Source organism: Theropithecus gelada, chromosome 11 (assembly GCF_003255815.1).
Source record: "Theropithecus gelada isolate Dixy chromosome 11, Tgel_1.0, whole genome shotgun sequence".
Classification (NCBI taxonomy): Eukaryota; Metazoa; Chordata; class Mammalia; order Primates; family Cercopithecidae; genus Theropithecus; species Theropithecus gelada.
This window is the reverse complement of record NC_037679.1, coordinates 79,252,263-79,267,796: the sequence shown is the minus strand read 5'-3', so window position 1 is coordinate 79,267,796 and position 15,534 is coordinate 79,252,263. Positions and strand designations below refer to the sequence as shown.

Below are 15,534 nucleotides of genomic sequence, written 5' to 3'. Positions count from 1 at the left end.
CAGAGGTTCCACTGGCGGAGGAGGCCCATTAGCTGTCCCTCCTGATGTGCTCCCACTTCTTTCCCAGGTGTGGCTTGGCATTGGCCCTCAACAAGCTCTCCCAGTATCTGGACAGCTCTCAGGTGAAGCCACTCTTTCAATTTTTTGTCCCTGATGCCCTCAACGACCGACACCCAGATGTCCGGAAGTGCATGTTGGATGCAGCCCTTGCAACGCTCAACACTCATGGAAAGGTAAGGGGGTCCCAGCCGGGGAACACCCACGGGAAGGTAAGGGGGTCCCAGCCTGCTAAGGAGACACGGGGGAGGCAGGCTGTAGGGCTGAGCAGGGGCCAGAGATGCTGAGTGCCAGGAGTCCTGGCAGAGCACTTTGAGCCAAAAAGACCACGATAGTATGTTAAATTCTTTTAGGTCTGTAGCAGTCCTGCCAGAAAACGGGAAGAGCCGCTGGCTGGCATGTCAGGATGCCTGTCCCAGAGCTAGACTTGGTCTTGGTCCTCAGGGCAGGGACTGTTGTCCCCAGATGCAGCCTATAGGGTTGACCTGAGGCTCTGAGGGGTTTGGCTTTCCAGGAGAACGTCAACTCACTGTTGCCAGTATTCGAGGAGTTCCTGAAGAACGCGCCCAATGATGCCAGCTACGATGCTGTGCGACAGAGTGTGGTGGTCCTGATGGGCTCTCTGGCCAAGCACCTGGACAAGAGTGACCCCAAAGTGAAGCCCATTGTTGCCAAGCTCATCGCTGCCCTCTCTACCCCCTCCCAGCAGGTACCTGCCATTTGACCTGGGACCCACATGCCAGTTAGAGAATTGGGACCCGGCTGTGGTTAGGCAGTGGGATACTAGGGGAGGAATCAGACAATCAGGGCCTGGAAAGCCCAGTTCTTGGTAAGGATTCACCCGTTCTCCCAGGGGAGAGCCTGGTTTATAGTCAGGAACACTCCTGGAGAGGGAGTTTTTTGTTACTTTGTTCTAGTAGACCTCCCAGATAGTTTCATTTTTTTTCAACTCACCTGGTTTATAGTCAAGAATGCCCCTGGGGAGGGAGCTTCTTTGTTACTTTGTTCTAATAGACCTCCTAGATAGTTCTATTTTTTCTATTCACTAACATACACTGCGGATCCAAAGGGGGAAAAAAAATTAAAAGATCAGGCTTTGTCTTATGTCAAGCCTTTCCCTGGCCCTTTACATGTGTTGATTATGTGTTGCAGGTGCATTTTAATGTAGCCTCTAAGCTACAGTGCAAAGAAATTTATTTTTCTTTGTTTTGAGAAACATGCATATATATATATATATGTATTTTTTTTTTGTGTGTGTGTGTGTGTGGTTTGGGTTTTGGACCACTGAGAGTATCCTCATAAAATGAACAGTTGGCCTGGACGTGGTGGCTTATGCCTGTAATCCCAGTGCTTTAGGAGGGTGAGGTGGGTGCTTGAGGCCAGTAGTTCAAGACCAGCCTGGGCAACATAGTGAGATCATGTCTCTACAGAAACTTTAAAAATTAGCCAGAGGTGGAGGCCATGCCTGTGTTCCTAGCTCCTCAGGAGACTGAGGCAATAGGATTGCTTGAGTCCAGGAATTCAAGGTGATAGTGAATGAGGATCGTGCCACTGCCCTCTAGCCTGGGTGACAGGGTAAGACCCTATTTCTAAAAACAAAACAAAAAACTTTACCAAAAGAATGCACAGTTGAAAACCAGTTTCCAAAATTGTGGTCAAATACGGTGTCAGAAAGCCCAAACAACAAAAGAGTCGCATCTGGGCACCTGCCAGCGTGGCATCAGGGTTGCTGCTCCCAAGCTGGGCTTAGTGAGCTACGGCTGGGAGGCAGGATTGTCTTCTGGTTCCGCTCAATTTGTGCCTGGTCCTGTAAGGCCCTGCCCAATTTCTCTGTGATTTTGACAAGTTTGGAAACAGAGACACGGGCTGTTTTTATGGAAGCAAAGCAGCACACTTTTCTGGAAGCTTGCTTTCTGAGTGGATTTAGTCTTTAGAGTCCCCTCCTTGGCTGCCTACCCCGCTGCCCAGGCCTGGGTTTTCCATTCAGACCAGAAATGGGACTATATGGGCCGAAGCTTTTGTCGTCAGCAGATTGTAGTATGCACCCTGAGGGGTATACAACACGGTGTGTACCTGTTTGCTTCTCTGGTGTCCTGTGACACCTGCAGGCAGTGGCTGAGATGGGGCGTGGGACATATAGTAGTGGGTGCTGTGTAGGATGGTCAGACCCCATGAAACTGCTGCAGCAGAGCCACAGCATTGACAGGCAGGCCCTTCCCCAGGTCCAGGAGTCCGTGGCCAGCTGTTTGCCACCCCTTGTGCCAGCCATCAAGGAGGACGCTGGAGGGATGATCCAGAGGCTCATGCAGCAGCTCCTGGAGTCAGACAAGTACGCAGAGCGCAAAGGGGCCGCGTATGGGCTGGCAGGCCTGGTGAAGGGCTTGGGCATCCTCTCGCTGAAGCAACAGGAGATGATGGCAGCACTGACTGATGCCATCCAGGATAAGAAGAACTTCCGCCGGCGAGAGGGTGAGCATCTCTGAGCTTGGGGCTGCCCAGCATGGGAAGTCGGTCCCCAGGTTGCCAGAGGAAGGAATCTGACCCTGGCACCCCAAGTGGAGGCTGCTGCTTGTGTGTGTACTACGGAGGGCCCTGCTGTGTGTGACCCAGTCCAGCCGGGTCCTTGCTGCTTTCCGTGGACTTGGAAATTTCTAACTCAGCAACACCCTTAGCTGAGAGAGGTTTGGCTTTTTTTTTTTTTTTTTTTTTTGAGACCGAGTCCCACCCTGTCGCCAGGCGCGATCTTGGCTCACTACAATCTTCACCTCCCGGGTTCAAGCGATTCTCCTACCTCAGCCTCCCTAGTAGCTGGGATTACAGGTGCACACCACCACACCCAGCTGATTTTTGTTTTTTTTTTTTTTTTTGAGACGGAGTCTTGCTCTGTTGTCCAGGCTGGAGTGTAGTGGCCACATCTCGGCTCACTGCAAGCCCCGCCTCCCGGGTTCACGCCATTCTCCTGCCTCAGCCTCCCGAGTAGCTGGGACTACAGGCGCCCGCCACCTCGCCCGGCTAGTTTTTTGTAGTTTTTAGTAGAGACGGGGTTTCACCGGGTTAGGCAGGATGGTCTCGATCTCCTGACCTCGTGATCCGCCCGTCTCGGCCTCCCAAAGTGCTGGGATTACAGGCTTGAGCCACCGTGCCCGGCCCGATTTTTGTATTTTTAGTAGAAACGGGGTTTCACCGTGTTGGCCAAGATGGTCTATATCTCCTGACCTCGTGATCTGCCCGCCTCAGCCTCCCAAAGTGTTGGGATTATGGGCGTGAGCCACCGTGCCCTGCCGAGGTTTGGCTTTTCTAACTGTAGTGAAGGCGGCTCCCCTGCACTGTCCTCCCTTCCGCCCAGCCACATTCCTGCTCTAGGGCTTCTTGAGCTGAGGCAGAGGGTGCTGCTTCCTCATGGGGCAGCCACTAGTCCCACGGCTGTCCTGCTTCTAGAGGGGTGGGAGGTGGCAGGGAGGTTGCTGTCCGTTCTGTTCTTTGTGGCTACCCCCAGGGGACATTCTCTTCCCAGCCGTCCCACCTTCTTTTGCCCTAGGAGCCCTCTTTGCCTTTGAGATGCTCTGCACCATGCTGGGGAAGCTCTTTGAGCCGTACGTGGTTCACGTGCTGCCTCATCTGCTCCTGTGCTTTGGGGATGGAAACCAGTATGTGCGTGAGGTAAGTCCCCAGACTGCTTGGGAGAACAGCATCGACACTTTATGAGATGTGTTCCCAACTGTGTTTGCAGGCCTTGGCACAGGGTCTGACATAGTAGAACTCCAGTAAGTGTTGGTCACAGGAGGAACACTAGGACTGGTGTCAGGCTTGCCCCTTGCTTGGGTGAGGAGGCCCCTGAACGTCTTTTCTCCTCCCTTGAGGCTGCAGATGACTGTGCCAAGGCTGTGATGAGCAACTTGAGTGCTCACGGGGTGAAGCTGGTGCTCCCCTCCTTACTGGCTGCCCTAGAGGAGGAATCCTGGCGGACCAAAGCTGGTAAGACTACTCCCTCTGTCTCTCTTCCCAGCTTCATGTTGTGAAAACCAGCCTCAGCAAGGATCCTGGGTAGCCACAGCTCTTGTCCTGTGAGTTCCCCATGCCAGGGATAGGGTTAAGACTGCCTTTGTTAACATTTGAGATGGAGTCTTGCTCTGTCCTCTAGGCTGATCTTGAACTTTGGGCCTCAAACCATTCTCACAGGAGCACGCCCCCACACCTGGCTAATTTTTGTATTTTTTTTTTATAATGATGGAGTCTCGCTGTGTTTCCCAGACTGGCCTCGAATTCCTGGGTTCAAGTGATCCTCTTGCCTTGGGCTCCCGAAGCACTGGGATTGCAGTTGTGAGTCACCATGCCTGGCCAACTCTCCCTCTGGCACTTGGATCTTTCTATAGTTTGTGTGCTTTCATGCCAAGAAACAGGCCTCTGACAAGAGCCACAACCCTAAGTCAGGAATCTGAGAGCTGTAAAGCTCTTCTGTGGCTTTAAAGTTTCCCCCCCAGGAAAACTCTTTTTAAAAAGAACCTTAGGCAGGACAATATCTTGAGGGCAGGAGTTTAGACCAGCCTGGGCACTATAGCAAGACTCTACCTCTACAAAAAAAAAAAAAAAGGCCAGGTGTGGTGGTGCATGCCTGTAGTCCGAGCTACTCAGGAGGCTGAAGTGGGAGGATCTCTTGAGCCCTGGAGTTTGAGGCTGCAGCGAGCTATCATCATGCCACCAAACCCCAACCTGGGCAGCAGCGTGAGACCCTGTCTTAAAAATAAATAATTAAAATACCTGGCACCCTATTAAGCAAACAGATAAAAGTAGAGCTGTTCTAGTTGGGGGAGGATCACCATCTAAGGCCCTCCCACTCAGCCTCCTTCTCAGTCCTTCAGGCTTCACCCTGTAGTTTGAAACAACACAAATCTAAATCAGTTTCCTCATTTGTGGATGAAGAAACAGTTGAGAGAAATTCAGTGAATTGGTCTTGAATCTCACTGTAAGGATTAAATCAGGTCTCCCCTATCCTGGTCTCTTTTCTCCCATACTGCCCTGCCTCTCACCTGGGATCCCACTGCTCAGCAGGCAGCAAGAGCTTTTTTGACCCCAACTCTGCTGGAGCCAGCCCCCTCTCCCCTCCTCCCAGTGACTGCTTTAGCACAGTCTGCAGGGGCCAGGGTAGCTGTCCCTTGCCCATGTAGCCAGTGCAGGTGAGTTGTTGGACTGTGCTCAGTGATTCAGTGCTGGGCTTGTGTCTGCTATCCACAGGGTCAGTGGAGCTTCTTGGGGCAATGGCGTACTGTGCTCCTAAGCAGCTGTCGTCCTGCCTACCCAACATCGTGCCCAAACTTACGGAGGTGCTGACCGACTCCCATGTCAAAGTCCAGAAGGCTGGACAGCAGGCGCTCAGGCAGATCGGCTCTGTCATCAGGAACCCGGAGATCCTGGGTAGGCCTCTGCCATGAGGGTGCTTGCCCTGGTCTCCTGCCAACCCCGCGGCCTTTGGACACTGCAGGGAACTTGCACCCATTCAGCTAAGATCTTTGCCTCTGAGGACAAATATGTTCACAGTGAAATAGCCTCTAAATCCTGGGAAGCCCTTTCCTAGAATAATTATTTGAAGGTAGTTTGGAAGCATTCATTCTGTTTTCCCACTGGTCTGGGGCAGATGTCATTGGCTATACAGATAGGGACATTGAGTCATTGGCTCAGGAGCAGTTTGACTCCAAGAGATCCCTGTGCACGAAGCTGAGCATGAGGTCAACAGAACTGAATGACATTCTCTGGACCACATCAGCACCATTCAAAATGTTAGGGCCTATGAAAACTTTCTATTCCGTCTCACTCCATGAGGCCTTTGATAGAGCGGAGGGTAAAGGAAGGGTTAGGATTAACCTGACTTCTCTGGATGTGGTTCTTTCTTAGTACTGGGAAGAGGTCAGTCGCTAGGAACACAACCCAGCCAGGCACCTTGACCAGCGTGTCACTCGTTAAATTCTAAGCTTCACCTGCCAGCACCCAGTCAGTGTACTTCAGTCTGGAAAGTATGGAATAACCTCAAAATACATAAAACAAAATTCATAAAGCTACAGGGAGAAGTTAACAAATACATTATATTGTAGTGGGAGATTTCAGCACACTTCTCCATTACCGATAGGGCAAACCAGAAATTTACTAAGGATACATGCTTTAAAAAAATTTTATTTCCGTGGCTCATTCCTGTAATCCAGCGCTTTGGGAGGTCGAGGCGGGCGGATCACCTGAGATCAGGAGTTGGAGTGAAAGAAGGATTGTTCTTTGTGGGTTGCCTGTCTTCCCCAGCTGGTGACTTGTGGGGCTTCAGGGAGGAGGTGCGCCAGACCGCCTTCTCTTCTGATCCATTCTAGTTCTGGGGGTCCAGGGCCTTGCTGCTGCATGGGTGCGCATCAGCCAGGCTCTCTTCTCTTGGGATGTGCACAGCCATCGCCCCAGTCCTCCTGGATGCCCTGACGGACCCCTCCAGAAAGACCCAGAAGTGCTTGCAGACGCTGCTGGACACCAAGTTTGTCCACTTCATTGATGCCCCATCCCTGGCCCTCATCATGCCCATTGTCCAGAGAGCCTTCCAGGACCGTTCCACGGACACGCGGAAGATGGCAGCCCAGATTATTGGCAACATGTACTCCCTGACAGACCAGAAGGTAGCAGCCCAGCTGGGGCTAGTGTGGGACAGACCAGAAAATGGCTGAGTGCAGAGTCAGAGGTGCAGAGTCCCCACATTAGACATGGAAAGAGAAGGGCGTTAGTCCCTAATTATTTTTATGGAGAGAAGTGAGCCATTTTGGGGTGGAAGTCTGGGCTCTCTTAGCATCTTAGAGAGTGCAGTGGTTCAAGTCCTTGTTAGCTTAGTTCTCAGCTGAGGCTCAGAAAGGCATGTCTTCTCTTTTGCCCTCTCACGAGTGTTGAAGTGCTTGCCACTTGGACTACTTGCTCTTGACAAGAATACACCTGTCTTCAGGAGAGCCTGTATTCTTGTCAGGAGAGCCTGGTTTGGGAGATTTGCTTTGTTTGTTTGTCTGCTCCCAAGAGCTTGTGTGTGTGGTCTCACTGTCTACCGTAGCTCTGCTTTGCTTACTGAGGCTGTGGGCAAAAAAATATATAAAGTGAAAAAGTTATATTAATCCTAGAAAATTTGGGAAATTAAAAAACCAGAAAAACAGACCAGGCTTAGTGGCTCATGCTTGTAATCCCAGGACTTTGAGAGGCTGTAATGGGAGGATTGCTTGAGCCCAGGAGCTGTGATAATACCACCGCACTCCAGCCTGGGGCGACAGAGCAAGACCCTGTTTTAAAAAGTAAATTAATTAATTAAAAAAATTAGAAAACCAAAATATTTTATCCACAGTTCCCCACCATGAAAATAATTACTGTTAATTTTTTTTTTTTTTTTTTTTTTTTAGTGTTTTTTCCCCTTTTTGCCCAGGCAGGAGGGCACTGGCACAGTCTCGGCTCACTGCAACCTCTGCCACCTGGGTTCAAGCGATTCTCCTGCCTCAGCCTCCCGAGTAGCTGGGATTACAGGCGCCCACGACCACGCCTGGTTAATTTTTGTATTTTTAGTAGAGACAGGGTGAAACCATGTTGGCCAGGCTGATCTCGAACTCCTGACCTCAGGTGATCCACCCGCCTCGACCTCCCAAAGTGTTGGGATTACAGGTGTGAGCCACCGTGCCTGGCCAATTATTGTTAATTTTTAAAATTACATTTAAAAATGGCATTCCTAAACTTAAAACTTATTCCCAAGTTATAACAAGTTATTCACAAAACTGATTTTTAATAGTTACATAATATCCCGACAAGTTTATATACCATAACTTACATAATTCTATCATTGGTCATATAGTGTCCAAGGTTTTTGGCTATTTTAAGTGATGCTGCAGTGAACATAAGGCATTTTCTGTTTTTAAAATTATTTCCTAAAGCTGAATGCTCTATCGAGAGACATAAACACTTTGAGATGAGTAAAGGGAAGATGTTAATAAAAATTCTGAAAGGAAAGTACCAGAAGTAATTTGCTAAAGATTCCAGAGTTGGACAGGCCTTGGTCCTAAGAGAAGGGTGGGAGGTGCAGGAGCATTGAACTCCTGTCTGTTGAGGATGGGCCTGAGGTCCCTTGTAGGAGTCCCTGAGCAATTGCACAGGGCCTTCAAGGAACCAGTTGGGGAGAGGACTTACTTGCCAGTTGCCCTTCCCTCCCTGTTCTGTGGGCAGTGAGGTTTGCATGCTAGGTGCCCCTGCTGAGCACTCCTTGCCAGCAGAATGGGGAGGTCAGGGTCCACAGTGGAATGGGCCTGGAGAAAGCAGGAGTTGGGCCTCACCTGAGCCACCTCCTGTGTTGTTGCAGGACTTGGCTCCATACCTGCCCAGCGTGACGCCTGGCCTGAAAGCATCGCTTTTGGACCCTGTGCCTGAGGTGAGTCTGAGGTAGGCTGGAGGATGAGCCAGGCCCCTCATCCAGTCCCCATAAATGGATTCCTGAGAATTCCCCAAAGCTGCTTTTGTGTCTGTTGGATAAAGGGAAGGAGGCCCTCCGTTCCCTTCCCTGCTCCCATGTGGCTACCGTGTTTTGAGCCTCATCTTCTCACACCATCTCTGTTCTCGGTTACCTGACAGGTGCGGACGGTATCTGCAAAGGCCCTTGGGGCCATGGTGAAGGGCATGGGGGAGTCATGCTTTGAGGACTTGCTGCCGTGGCTGATGGAGACACTGACCTATGAGCAGAGTTCTGTGGATCGCTCAGGCGCTGCACAGGGTAAGGCCAGAGCAGGTCCAGTGGCCAGACTGGGAATGCTCTATAAGAGGCCCTCAGATCCAGTGGGCTCATTCTGTCCTTTGTTGCAGGGTTGGCTGAGGTCATGGCCGGTTTAGGGGTGGAGAAGTTGGAGAAGCTGATGCCAGAAATCGTGGCTACAGCCAGCAAAGTGGATATTGCACCCCATGTCCGAGATGGCTACATTATGATGTTTAACTACCTGCCCATCACCTTTGGAGACAAGTTTACTCCTTATGTGGGGCCCATCATCCCCTGTATCCTCAAAGTAGGTACCATGACCTTGGCAAGGGTAGAGTCCATCAGGAGGGCAGGAGGCAAGTGCTCTCCTGGAGAGCTAGGGATCCCTGCTGGGTGGGGTCGGCTTGCACAGCGCTCGGCCTTCGGTGAGCCCCATATTTTTTGGGTTGGGGGCCTGGGAGTGGCAGCTCTGGCCGACCCACCCTCTGTGTGCCCAGGCTCTTGCTGATGAGAATGAGTTTGTGCGTGACACTGCCCTGCGCGCGGGCCAGCGGGTTATCTCCATGTATGCTGAGACAGCCATCGCCCTGCTGCTGCCCCAGCTAGAGCAAGGCCTCTTTGATGACCTTTGGAGAATCAGGTGAGAACTTGGGCAGAAAGACCCAGTGGGGATGATGTGTGGTGGCTCATGCCTATAATCCGATCACTCTGGGAAGCTGTGGCAGGAAGATTGCTTGAACCCAGGAGTTTGCAATAAGCGCTGGCAACATAGTGAGAACCTGTCTCTACAAAAAAATAAAAAATTAGCTGGGAATGGTGGTGCACACTTGTAATCCCAGCTACACAAGAGGCTGAGGCGGAAGGATCGCTTGAGCCCCAGAGGTGGAGGTTGTAGTGAGCTGAGATTGTGCCACTGCACTCCAACCTGGGCAACAACAAGATGCTGTCTTTAAAAGGGGAAAAAAAAGATCCAAAGGGCTCAGCTTTGCATTTTGATAACTCCAATTGAGAAACGAAGAGCAGAATGTTGCCAAGAACTCTCTCAACTTTTTCCAGACCCTTGCTTTTAACCATTTTGTAACTTTTCCAGTTTCCTGTAGCAATGTCTTTATTCTTGTTCTTTTTTAAAAAGTCCTCTCTATACAGGCTTCCAATTTGTATTCAGATTTTCATGTTAAGGACTCTTTAAAAATTTCACTTTTGGGAATATATTTCAAGGATGTATTGAATGGTCAAGTGCTTAAAGCTGTTAGACATAAGGATGTTTGTTGCAGTATCGCTTACCATTTGAAAAATTGGAGATTGATTTAAAAATATAGCACATTCATACAGTGGTCTTTTTTTTTTTTTCCCCCTTTTTGAGACGGAGTCTCTCTCTGTCGCCCAAGCTGGAGTGCAGTGGCATGATCTCGGCTCACCGCAACCTCTGCCTCACGGGTTCAAGCGATTCTCCTGCCTCAGCCTCCCGAGTAGCTGGGATTACAGGCGTCCGCCACCATGCCTGGCTAATTTTGTATTTTTAGTAGAGATGTGGTTTCTCCATGTTGGTCAGGCTGGTCTCGAACCCCCGACCTCAGGTGATCTGCCTGCCTTGGCCTCCCAAAGTGCTGGGATTACAGGCGTGAGCCACTTCGCCCTGCCTGAAATAGTTAATCCTTCTAAGGCCTCTCCTGGTTCTTCCACTTCTGATGATCAGTCTTCCTACTTGCCTGTTAATGCTTCCCCTTTTGTACTCACTTTATTTTTTATAACCTTTGTTACAGAAATTTTTACGTTTTTTAAAAAAACTTTTTCCCCCAACATTAATGTATGTTCATTAGTAGAAAACCTGGAAAATATGTGGGCGAGTGTAAAGAAATGAAAACTGCCTGACTTCCCATTCCAAGATGACCGTCATGAGTATTTTGGGTGCACTTCTTTCCATCTTCTGTGCAGTGCTCAGTTGTGCCGAGCCCGCTCCTTGCAGCTGTGTGACTGTGTTGTTGGCCTCCTTCTCAGGTTCAGCTCTGTTCAGCTCCTTGGGGATCTCCTGTTTCACATCTCAGGAGTCACTGGGAAGATGACCACAGAAACTGCCTCCGAGGATGATAACTTTGGAACTGCCCAGTCCAACAAGGTGCCTGCCCTGCAGTGGCTTTCCTGCCCCTGCTGATGGCAGGGTGTGCCCTGATGCCCGTGCCCTAGAGGCTTCACTACTCTGTGTTCTCTGTCCTCTTCCACCGGCTGCAGGCGATCATCACTGCCCTGGGGGTAGAGCGGCGGAACCGGGTGTTGGCAGGGCTGTACATGGGCCGCTCAGACACCCAGCTGGTGGTGCGGCAGGCGTCCCTGCATGTCTGGAAGATTGTTGTCTCCAATACCCCCCGTACCTTGCGTGAGATCCTGCCCACTCTTTTTGGGCTCCTGCTGGGTTTCCTGGCCAGCACGTGTGCAGATAAGAGAACGGTGAGTTTCCTGGGCCTCGTTTTGGACCAGCAGTCCCAGTGCCTCCTTTCAGAGCCTAGAAAGCTGGGTCTGCAGAGCCTGGGAAAGTACCCATACACCCTGCCTAACAGAGGAACATTGTGTTCTTTACTTAGTCATTCTGCAAATTTTTTTTATTATTTTATTTTATTTATTTTTTTGAGATGGAGTCTCGCTCTGTTGCTTAGGCTGGAGTGCAGTGGCGTGATCTCGGCTTACTGCAAGCTCTGCCTCCTAGGTACACGCCATTCTCCTGCCTCAGCCTCCTGAGTAGCTGGGACTATAGGCATCCGCCACCATGCTCAGCTATTTTTTTGTATTTTCAGTAGAGATGGGGTTTCACCATGTTAGCCAGGATGGTCTCAATCTCCTGACCTTGTGATCCGCCCGCCTCGGCCTCCCAAAGTGCTGGGATTACAGGTGTAAGCCACCGTGCCCAGCCTCTGCAAATATTTATTAGCATCTACTGTGCACTAAGAGAGACCTAGCACCTGGGGACATAATGGAGAAGAAAGGCAGCCTCATTCCTTATCCTCGTAAGAGATAGTCTGGTCAAGGAGATGAATATTAATCAGCTAACCACACAAAGAGATGTAAAATACGACTGTGGCCAGTGTTGTGTGGCACTGCAAAGCTTATAATAGCTGCATTTGACCTGCTGGGGAGGGATGGGCCTGTGTTAGTGAACACTTCTCAGAAGAAATGATGCTTGAAGATGAAAGATAAGTAAGCACTAACCAGGTGAGGAGGTAGCGAAAGACCATTCCAGACAGAGGGAATAAATAATGCTTTAGATACAAAGACAGGATATGCAGAAGTCCCGTGGTGGGCAGGAACATAGCACCAGTAGGGGCTGAGCAAGGCCAGTGTAGCTGGAGTGAGGAGGCAGGGAGGAGCAGTGTGGCATGAGATCAGGCTGGCGCGCTGGCAGGGGCAGACAGGTCAGTGGTCCCAGAGGAGGTGCCCAGGCGGGCTGGTGATCATTTCTGCCCATCTACTTTGGCCTACTTCCAACGGCCATCCCTGGTAAGCAAATTGTGTATTTGGCTCTAAGGAAGGGTTTACATGAGGTCTCAGAAAGTAGATGGTTTTTTTTTCCTTAAAACTTTGTTCCAGATTCAGCTTGCGCTGAGCCACGGCACAGTGTTAAGGCTTCAGTCATCCAGGGAAATTGCCCTTGACTGTGCAGCAGCAGATGAATTGTTTTGTTCATGTGTAAGGTGCTGGCTCTTCATGTTAGGTTGTGTAGGTGTGTGTGAAACATAATTTTTTTAGTGTTTTGCAAGCACTACAGAGAGTATTTGGGGGCTCTTTAGCGGTAAGAGCATTTGGGGAAGTTAAGTCAGTGATTCAGATAAAGCCTGGGAGGTTTCAGGGCCCTCATTCTGGAGTCCTCCTCCAGATGTCCTGGGCTTTGCAGGGACTTTACTTCCTGGCTTGGTCTTTGTTGACAGATTGCAGCGAGAACATTGGGAGATCTCGTGCGGAAGTTAGGGGAGAAAATCCTCCCCGAGATCATCCCCATCCTTGAGGAAGGCCTGAGGTCTCAGAAGAGCGACGAGAGGCAGGGTGTGTGCATTGGGCTAAGTGAGATCATGAAGTCCACCAGCCGGGACGCTGTGAGTATCTTGCAAGGACTGTAGGCGACCTGACCCAGAGGGCGGGGGATGGTTACTGGAGGAGCTTCACCTCTAGGGGGTTTGCGCTGCCCTCAGGGAGGAGTCAGCCTCACTCTGGGCCACATGGATTTGAGTCTCCATCTTCTCAGGTTTTCTGTCAGTTTTGCAGACTAAGAGCTAAGTGATTTGGATGCCTCCTTGAGTGGCCTTTGGAAACGAGATGATCTCTCTCTCACAACTGTGGAGGTTGCTGGAGATCAGTCCCTTTGTGATGCTTTATAAGTGCAGTTAAAAAGTGTGCACCTCCTTGTGGGAGAGGGGATGGACAGCTGTGTGAGTGGGTAGGGCAGGAGGGAGCAGGAGGGGTGTGCACTCACCCTTAGCAGGAGGGGAGCAGGTAAGAGTTCTGGTGTCCACTGGGAGGAAGCGTATTGTGTCTGGCAACAATACTGTTTCCATAGCAGCAACATCGAAGGGGTGTGAAGTACATTACTCTTACTTGGTTCCTGAGGTAATTGATCCTGGAGACCCCCCTGGGGAGTAGGTTAGGAATACTTACAGGCACTGCCTTCGTGTTTAGATGAAAACGCCAAAGCAGTTAAGTAGATGGCCCGCTAGAAATATAAGCGAGCAGCCAGTTGCTTGGCTTGGGCATCCTTGTCTGAATCCCTAGGATACCGGATCCCTCTTCTCCTGTGTTGATGTTTGTCTTACGTTTGGTTTTTAAAATTTACATTTAGCAAGGAATCAAAAGAAATTCTGTCATTAAAAAGAGTTGTGATTCATTGGAGAGGCAGAGTTCCACAGAGGCTGAGTTCTTGCCTGCAAAGTCCCCACAGTCCGGCAGCGAGTCCCACATGCCAACCATCATTAGAATGCAGGATGGGTTTGCTGTGCTGGAATCGTTACCGAGGGAGCAGAGCCATTATTGGCTCCATTGTAGACCCAAGACTTCATAGAGCACAAAGTCTGGATTGAGACTTGAAGAAGGACTTGGAGTTTTCCAAGAGAATAAGCAAAAGAAAGAGTCCAGGGAGAGAGGGGGCCAGATGCCATGGGAAGGAGTTTGCTGTTCTTAGAGAAGATGGGAGGTATATTGAGAATTCACCTAAAAGATTCAAGCTGTTGATTATTAAGTCTCAGTGAAGGATACATGGGGGTGCATCATATCCTCTCTGCTTTTTTCTTTTTTTAAATTGAGACAGGGTCTTATTCTGTCACCCAGACTGGAGTGCAGTGGTGCCATCATAGCTCAGTGTAACCTTGACCTTCTGGGCTCAAGTGATCCTCTTGCTATGGCCTCCTGAGTAGCTGGGGACTATAGGTGTGCACCACCACACCTGCCTAATTTTTGCATTTTTGGTAGAGATGAGGTCTCAATATGTTGCCCAGGCTGGTCTCAAACTGCTGGCCTCAAGTGATTCTCTTGCCTCTACCTCCCAAAGTGTTAGGACTACAGGCGTGAGCCACTGTGCTTGGCCCCTCTCTACTTTTTCATTTTTTAAAAAATTTTTATTTTAAGACAGTCTCACTCTGCCGCCCAGGCAGGAGTATGGGGGTACCATTTCTGCTGGCTATAGGCTCTGCTTTCTGGGTTCAAGTGATTCTTGTGCCTCAGCCTCCTGAGTAGCTGGGATTACAGGTGTGCACCACCACCCCCAGCTAATTTTTGTATTTTTAGTAGAGATGGGGTTTTGCCATGCTGACCAGGCTGGTCTCGAACTGCTGGCCTCAAGTCATCTGCCCGCCTTGGCCTCCCAAAGTGCTAGGATTACAGGCATGAGGTACCGTGTCCGGCCCCTTCTCTCCTTTTTTAAAATTTCACAGTAAAGAGTTAAGTTAAAAGACAAGTCAGGCAAAGAGAGTTAGGGTGGCCTAGCTGGGTCAGAGTCCCCTGCCTGTGCTTCTTGTCTGCTTCTGCTCCTTCTTTGCCTTTCCTGCATCTGGTACAGTTATAGCTTGCCATTGCAGGTGCTGTATTTCTCTGAATCCCTCGTGCCTACGGCAAGGAAGGCTTTGTGTGACCCACTGGAGGAGGTTAGAGAGGCGGCAGCCAAGACTTTCGAGCAGCTGCATTCCACCATTGGCCACCAGGCTCTGGAGGACATTCTCCCGTTTTTACTAAAGCAGCTGGTGAGTGGATCTACCACACCCCTACCTACCAGTTTGGCTTTTGCTGTCTTTGTAGATGCAAAATGCAGGGCGATTATTCTGCCAAGGCAGTCGGAATGTGGGCCTTCCAGAGGGAGTGGGTACAGCAAGATCAGACTTGACTTTGTGCTTCATCTTTGACAGTGAGGAAATGTGGGTGCAACAGGAGGGAGGGAAACAAGTGGAGAAGGAAGTTGGCGGTGGCTGGTTGAGACAGCAGAGATGCAGATTCCTCAGGGTTGTCCTCAACACCCTCTGCAGGATGATGAGGAGGTGTCAGAGTTTGCCTTGGATGGTCTGAAGCAAGTCATGGCTATTAAGAGTCGTGTGGTGCTACCCTACCTCGTGCCCAAGGTAAATCCCAACATGTGGTCAACACCTTCTGGCTCCAGGGCATTGACATTCCAGGGCCTGCAGTGAAGACCAGTTCTGAACGTAGATGTTGGGGGGCTGGGGGAGGAGGGTGCAGTGCAAGCATTGCACCCTTCCCCTGTTGTCCTCCAGGATATG

At 50.3% G+C, this 15,534-nt stretch overlaps 1 protein-coding gene across 1 annotated transcript in view; it reads left to right on the top strand.

The window, feature by feature from the left end:
* Positions 1-15,534, top strand: part of GCN1 (GCN1, eIF2 alpha kinase activator homolog) — a 71,740-nt gene that overhangs the window by 45,170 nt on the left and 11,036 nt on the right. The window contains exons 32-47 of the mRNA XM_025400917.1: positions 68-233; positions 572-766; positions 2,280-2,526; positions 3,596-3,717; positions 3,918-4,032; positions 5,290-5,469; positions 6,481-6,701; positions 8,405-8,473; positions 8,674-8,812; positions 8,902-9,098; positions 9,289-9,431; positions 10,790-10,907; positions 11,021-11,236; positions 12,709-12,873; positions 14,845-15,006; positions 15,286-15,378. Coding sequence (XP_025256702.1) covers positions 68-233; positions 572-766; positions 2,280-2,526; positions 3,596-3,717; positions 3,918-4,032; positions 5,290-5,469; positions 6,481-6,701; positions 8,405-8,473; positions 8,674-8,812; positions 8,902-9,098; positions 9,289-9,431; positions 10,790-10,907; positions 11,021-11,236; positions 12,709-12,873; positions 14,845-15,006; positions 15,286-15,378 — 2,548 coding nt within the window. The remainder of the gene's footprint in view (positions 1-67; positions 234-571; positions 767-2,279; positions 2,527-3,595; positions 3,718-3,917; positions 4,033-5,289; positions 5,470-6,480; positions 6,702-8,404; positions 8,474-8,673; positions 8,813-8,901; positions 9,099-9,288; positions 9,432-10,789; positions 10,908-11,020; positions 11,237-12,708; positions 12,874-14,844; positions 15,007-15,285; positions 15,379-15,534) is intronic.